Raw genomic sequence first — 7,288 nt, forward strand, 5'->3', positions numbered from 1 at the left:
TTTCGGCGGGATCCCCAGCTCCATGCCACAGCAAACCTTCATCAATGTTCATCAACAGGGGAAGCCTGAGTGAGCGACACCTCCCATTTAGAGGCATGAAAATGGGATCCATGCTAAAGGTTGAGAGAGTCCCCCCTCCACACTGTCAAGTGGCCCGTGGGAGTTGCTTAGTGACCTCTGATGGTGTAGCCACCCAGGAATGGGGATGGTTGAGAATTCTGCAAGGATACAGGCTCGGTTGAGACCCAAGCTCCACCACAGATTCTAGGGAGGGCACTGTGGTTCCCCATGTCCTAATGAGCCTTTATCGCCAGGTCCTGGCCCAGTGTGGCTGCCTAACAAAAGCGTGGTCTCCCTTCTTCTCATAAGGACAACAGGCCCCCAGAGTCAAGGAGAGACCCTTCCCTGGAGGCCCTGTTACGTAAAACTTCCCAGGCTCGGAGACTGAAGAGGGTTACAACTCCAGCGTTAACTACATCAAGAGTTTATTAAGGGACCCCACATTACATTCAAAGAGGCGCAAAGACGATGTGCCATCCCCCACACCTCATGGCAGGTGCTATCAAGTGTCACATAGGACAGGTAGGGGTGGATCGGGGTGCTGGGCCGTGACCGGCCCCAGAGAAAGAGAAAATCCCTCACACCTGCGCTGGGACAGGGCCCCAGCCTGCTCCTGGAACCAGAAGGCCAGGAGCACAGGGGAGGGGTCCTCAGTCTCTGAGGGGGTTTGGGAGGCGCAGCCCCCCTTGTGGTGGCCTCTAGCATCTAGCCTCAGGATCTGGCATCAGCCCCGTCTTAGGACAGTCTCCCCCACACTCCCCCCTCCACAGCCCCTCGGGCCACTTGCGGGGATCAGCAAATTCTTGCGGCAATCCTTTAAAACACACACACAGCAGACAACCTGCCCTGAAACACTTCGCTTTGGAGAACTGTTGCATCGCCAAAGAAACTGCGGCTGGGAGAGGTAAGGCCTGGAAGAGCGGTAGGTGGTGGAGGAGAGCGCCCCTTCTTCAGCCCCCAGCCCCGGCCCCAGCCCCGGCGCCCCCTCCCCTTTCCCCTCCCCGGGAGCCCGCGGAGCCCGCGCGGCCGGCCGGCCCGGCCCGGCGCTGGGCGTCCCGCTGCCCCGGGGCCGCGCTTCCTGCCCCCGCCCCACCCCGCCCCTCTGCGCTATTTAAGGCGCCCCAGCCGCAGGCGCGGTCCCAGCAGGGCTCCCCCGGCGCCGCTCGGGCCACCGCGTCCCCACCGCCACCTGGGCCGCCTGGCAGGCAGGCGGTGAGTTGTGCTTGGGGGTGGGGATCCGGGGAACCACCTGCCACCTTAGGGGAGTTGGGGGTTCTGAGGGGAGTAAGGGGGTGGGGGGTGCAAACCACCCCAGCCGAACCCACCCAGTCTGCCTGTGGCCAGGCTTTGAGCTAAGCAAGGTTCCTACCTTCCTTCTTCGTATCCTTACAACCCCAGGAGGCAGGAGTATTTTATTCTTTCCGTTTCTCAAGAGTGGAGACTGAGGTGCTCAGAGGTCCTCACTAAACAAGGTCCCAGTTTGTAGGAGGGAGTCAGGATTGGAACCCAGGTCTGGTTCCAGAGCCTGGCTCCTAACAGCTTTGCTGCTCCTTCCCCTACCTCCCCTGCCCCAAGATGTTCTGGGAACTTTGTGGCCTGTGTGTCCACCCTGCTATGACAATTCGAGTCTAGGATTTGGGAGCAAGAGCTTGGGGGGAGAAGGGGTTGGAGGGGCAGGAGGGATGGAGAAAGGGGGCAGGATTGAGCGTCCATACTTAAGTACAGATGACTCTTGCTGGCAGGTGGAGCTAACGCAGGATGCTGCCTTCAGGGTCTAACACCCCTTCTACCACAAACTCAAAGGTCAGAATGAGATCTGAGGAAAGGAGTAGGGACCCGAGGCTTCCGGCACCCTGAGAAGCTGAAGATAGCACCACCACCCCCTTCCACTGTCTGGGGACAGCCTGTCCTGGACCAGAAGGGAGGAGGGGCATGGCACAGCTGTATGACCTTGGATATGTTCCTCAAATTCTCTGTTCCCATAGGCTCAGGAGCCTCCACTTGATCTGAATCTTTCTTGGGCTGTGGTCATCCTGGGATTCCGGCTGGGAACAAGAGGGGCACAGGTGTGTGACTAGATGGGACCCTTGCCAGAGCTTAGCAGCCATCATCCTAAGATCTGCTTTTAGTCCTGACCACCCTGCTGGGTGTGAGCCCCCAGTACAGTCCCTTCCCCGCCTTGAGCCTCAGTTTCCCTGGAGGTAAAAAGGGCATGGCCCGCCTCGCTGCAGTCTTGCCGCTGGACCAGCTGAGAAGGATGCCGTGCTGACAGTGTTTTCTGTCTCCCTGCAGACGGAGGCCCGGGAGCCATGGGCGACTGGGGCTTCCTCGAAAAGCTGCTGGACCAGGTCCAGGAGCACTCAACCGTGGTGGGTAAGATCTGGCTGACGGTGCTCTTCATCTTCCGCATCCTCATTCTGGGCCTGGCCGGGGAGTCGGTGTGGGGTGACGAGCAGTCGGATTTCCAGTGCAACACAGCGCAGCCGGGCTGCACCAACGTCTGCTACGACAAGGCCTTCCCCATCTCCCACATCCGCTACTGGGTGCTGCAGTTCCTCTTCGTGAGCACGCCCACCCTGATCTACTTGGGCCATGTCATTTACCTGTCTCGGCGCGAGGAGCGGCTGCGGCAGAAGGAGGGGGAGCTGCGAGCCCTGCCGCACAAGGACCCGTGCGTGGAACGGGCGCTGGCCGCCGTGGAGCGTCAGATGGCCAAGATCTCGGTGGCGGAGGATGGTCGCATGCGGATACGAGGGGCGCTAATGGGCACCTATGTGACCAGCGTGATCTGCAAGAGTGTGCTAGAGGCAGGCTTCCTGTATGGCCAGTGGCGTCTCTATGGCTGGACCATGCAGCCGGTGTTTGTGTGCCAGCGGCCGCCCTGCCCCCACCTCGTGGACTGCTTTGTCTCTCGCCCCACGGAGAAGACGATCTTCATCATCTTCATGCAGGTGGTTGGACTCATCTCCCTGCTGCTCAACCTGCTGGAGCTGGTGCACCTGCTGTGCCGCTACCTCATGCGGGGACTCAAGGCCCGGCAGGGCCAGAGTGCCCCTCCAGCTCAGGGGACCACCTCGGAGCCTTTCGCTGATCAGGTCTTCTACCTCCCCATGGGCAAGGAGCCCTCATCCGAGCCATGCCCCACCTACAGCGGGCTCTCATCCAGTGAGCAGAACTGGGCCAACATGACTACGGAGGAGAGGCTGGCTTCTTCTAGACCCCCCCTCTTCCTGGACCCATACCCCCAGAGTAGTCAGAAATCCTCCAGTAGCCCCTACAGCAGTGCTTCTAAGAAGCAGTATTTGTAGGAACCTGGGGCTTATGTCACCCAACAGCGGGCCTGGGAAGTCTGACTGCCTTGGGTGCCCCCTCCTTGAAGGCTCTGCAGAGACAACTAGGGCTGGGGGAAGCAGGTGCTTGCTGGCCATAGGGCCTCACTGTAGGTTGTTCTTGGACACCTGGGGCCTTCCTGGTCACCAGAGGACACCCTGGTTTCCCCTCCAGAACCTGGCTTTGCCCCAGGTACAGATCGAGCCAGCTTGGGACGCTCTTGGCCAAAGGCGTAGGCACTCTGGCCTTTTTCACTTTGTTCAGAGGGACCCGAAGCCAAGTTACTTCACCCCCACGGTCATGGAAGATTCTCGTCCACCCAGGTTGTGCTCACACCCTGTCCTTGTAGGAAGAGCCTGGTCGAGGCTGCTGGGTCAGCCTTGATTATATGCAGAGCCTGTGAGCCTGTGGGGGATCTGGCCCTGTCAAGGAGACTGATGTCTTGTTCTCATCACTCCTTCCTAATTCCACTGTTTATGCTTCTAAAATAAACCAGACTTGATCACCAGCTAGGTGTGTATATTGATGCTGTCGTGATGCACATTGGGGTGGGAGTTGACCGCTGCAGTTGCTTTCCCCAGGCTTTCTTTTCCTTTCCGTCCTGCAGAATCTGTGTTTGGCCTCTGCAACCCCAACTCCAGCTAGCACCTTCCACCCTCAAACTCATACATCCTGCCTCTCAGCAGCCCTGAGTCTTAAACATTCTGTCTTTTGAAATGCCTCAGGCACCATTCTCTTTTCATGCCCTGCCCCAGCCCCCTCAAACTGTCCAAAGCAGTGTCTGTCCCCAGCCTGCCCCATGGCCATCCAGTGCCCCAGCCACTCCGCCCCATGCCGTGTGTTTTCTTACTGGACACACTCTGCTCTTGAAGCCTGCCTGCCAGCTGAGTCCTTTGCCATCCAGCTCAAATGGGCCCTGTACCCCATCCCACCTCATCCTAGGCACCTTGGTGTTCCGGGAGGCAGGTTTAGGTCACTTGCCCCCTCCTACCTTGGCCCTTTCTGCATACCAGAAGAAGCAACTCCAGGGCCTGCGTCATATCTCCCCTGCCATGCACCTAAAACTCACTAAGAACAGAACAGACAATGGCCAGTACAGAGAGGTGGAAAAACTGAATCTTGCCTCTGAGTCACAAAGGTTGCAGGAAGAAATGAACAATTGAACTGGATTTTGATCAGTGAATAGGATTTCTCTGGGGAAGAGAAGACACTGAGTATTCAGGCAGTGAAAAGAGTTTGTGCAAAGGCATGGAGGAGGGGAAGGGTCAGGCAGTTGCGGGAGGTGCTTAGGGCCTGATGAGCCCTCTAGGAAATGGGGGGAATAGCTGAGGATGAGCTCAGTGTTGGTAGAGTTGACCTTCCATGTGAAAGGTGACCCAGGTAGAGGGAGAGCCCAGGAAGTGGCCCTTGGAGGCAAGCCAGTCATTCTCCCCCATCCAGGGAGGCCCGGGGCTGGGTTTGGAAGGAGGGAATGGGGTCCATCTCACATGGCCACATGGTTCCCCTTGAGAGCCTTTACAGCAGGTTGGCAACTTGGCCCCTCGCCCATCAAGACAGGTCTCCAAAATACCAGCTCTGTATCTCTCACCCAAGAACTCATTCACTCACTACTTAACCATCAAGTCCAAATGCTCAGCCTGATAAATTACCAGCCCTCTTACTCTCCCAGCTTTGGTCCCCATTTTCCTCTCTCAATCCCTGAGATTCAATAGACCAGCCTTCTCCTGGCTCCCCACTTTCCGGTATGTTCCCACCCTGCTCCTTTGCCAACGTGGTGTACCTCTTCCCACACACTTCCAAACATCATCAGTCCTTTAAACACTACCGTACCCCGGAAAAGGCAGAGCCTGGATGCAGAAGAAAGAGCAAGAGAAGCTGTGACATCAAAGGGTCTTCAATTGAAATGATGTCTCTAACAGGTACAAAGCCATGTGGTCTTAAATCAATCATTTCACTTCTCTGAGTGTCCATTTTCTCATCTATAAACTTTAGATAACATCGCCTGCCTCCCAATAAAAATAAGAGAAAGTATATGAGTATATGCTTGGCTCCTAGAATTCATGCAATAAAATTCAGCTCACCCTCTCCAGCAAGGCCATCATAGGCTCTTTCTCCAGGAAGCCCTCCCTGATTTCTTCAGCCAGTCTCCAGTGATGATATCTACCTCTCAGGAAGATGGTATAGTATGAATCTATTTCACGGCTTAGTATGAATCTATTTCATCTCCCCAGTGAGTCTCTAAGAAGCGCCAGGGAGACATTTTTATTCCCCATGGGCCTGCCCTGAATTCACTTTCACTATGATAAGGGACTGAGTTAGAGACCTAGAAGCATCTTCCGCCTCTCTGTCTCATCGCCACACATTATCCCTGTGCATGTATCCCTGTACCTTTAACTTGTAGAGACCCTATTTCCAAATAAGGTCATTCTGAAGTACTGGTGGTTGAGACTTCAGCATACCTTTCTGGGGGTGACAATTCAACCTGTACCACCCTACCAGCCCCACCTCACCTCCAAGCACTTGTTGGGGGAGGCCAAGGAGAACGTTAAGTATATTAGACTCAGGCATCTGCCTGGCGATGTGGCCTGGCTGGAACACAGCAGGTTCACATTTCGCTTCTCGCCTCACCTCCTTTGTCCCCCCACCAGCCTATCCCTCACACCGCTAAGATCTAAGTTGGGTACAGGCTGCTCTCAGTCACAGGAAGAGCCACAGGAGCTTGACTCCTGGTGTCCTTCCTTCACAGTCACTTGACTGTGATCCTTTCCTCTCTCTGGGCCTCATTTTCCCCACTGTGACATAAAAGGGTTGGACTGGATGAGAAACACGGCATGGAGCAACTTGTCACTGATCATTGATCTGAAGCTCCCAGGTGATGTGCTATTTTTCATGAATCAGAACAGATTCAAGATTAGTTCTATAATAGGATAAATCCCAGTCACTTGAATTCACATTGCCTTACTGAGTAAGAAAAAAGGGATGGGGTTATGTGGAGTGCACTGGGAATTGTGCATAACCCCACGTCATGTCATCTGGGACCCATGGGAGCATGGGAACATCACGGGCTGTGCATAAACAAAGTTGACAGCAGTTGGGCTGCGATGTCAAAACTTCTTCCCCATTGAACACGCTGGTTCACTGCCCACCGGGTTGCTGACCTCGTGGTTCTCACAGTGACCTCCAGGGCCTTGACTAGGGGTCCCTCATTTCCTTTTCACACTAAACTCAGCATGACTACTGATATTTGCGGGAAGAGAAATCCATCACAGGACTGTTGGAACTTCTGTCTCCACCTTCCAGCTTCTCCCACTAGCCCTGGCTCTGACCTCAAGGGCCACATGGGGCTCAACTGTTCTGCTCTTTTCATACAAGCACTGCAGCCACGTGGAGACAGCCACATGGAGACAGTCACATGGAGACAGCCACCAGGCCCGTCCTGGGCCTGCTCTTCTCCTACTCCTCCAGCTGACTCTATGGACTATCTTTTAGAATGTTCCATATGCACTTGGAAAGAATGTATATTCTGCTGTTTGGGGATGAAATGGACTGTAAATATCATTAAATCCATCAGATCCAGTGTGTTGTTTAAGGTCGCTGTTGCCTTGTTGATTTTTTGTCCAGAAGATCTATCCATTGATGACAGTAGAGTGTTAAAATCCCCTACTGTAACTGTATTGCTGTCAATCTCCCCCTTATTGTCCACCAAGATTTTATTTATATATTTAGGTGCTCCTATGTTGGATGCATATATGTTTACAAGGGTTATAACCTCTTATTGGATCAATCCCCTTAGTATTATGTAGCGACCTTCTTTGTCTCTTTTATGGCCTTTGTTTGAAGTTTATTTTGTCAGATATAAGTATTGCTACATCAGCTTTTTTTTTTTCATTTCCATTTG

The 7,288-nt window shown here is 54.4% G+C and overlaps 1 protein-coding gene across 2 annotated transcripts; it reads left to right on the plus strand.

The window, feature by feature from the left end:
* The first annotated feature begins 1,232 nt into the window (after positions 1-1,232).
* Positions 1,233-3,890, plus strand: GJA4 (gap junction protein alpha 4). Of its 2 annotated transcripts, none has more exons than XM_016219815.2 (2): positions 1,233-1,272; positions 2,353-3,890. In XM_016219815.2, exon 2 carries the CDS (start codon positions 2,370-2,372, stop codon positions 3,366-3,368), a length of 999 nt encoding a protein of 332 aa, XP_016075301.1. In that variant the 5' UTR covers positions 1,233-1,272; positions 2,353-2,369; the 3' UTR covers positions 3,369-3,890. The 2 variants fall into 2 exon arrangements, with proteins under 2 accessions (XP_016075301.1, XP_016075309.1); XM_016219823.2 differs by lacking the exon at positions 1,233-1,272 and adding an exon at positions 2,011-2,126.
* The last annotated feature ends 3,398 nt before the right edge of the window (positions 3,891-7,288 follow it).

The sequence above is a fragment of the Miniopterus natalensis genome, chromosome 9, assembly GCF_054644295.1.
Source record: "Miniopterus natalensis isolate mMinNat1 chromosome 9, mMinNat1.hap1, whole genome shotgun sequence".
NCBI lineage: Eukaryota > Metazoa > Chordata > Mammalia > Chiroptera > Miniopteridae > Miniopterus > Miniopterus natalensis.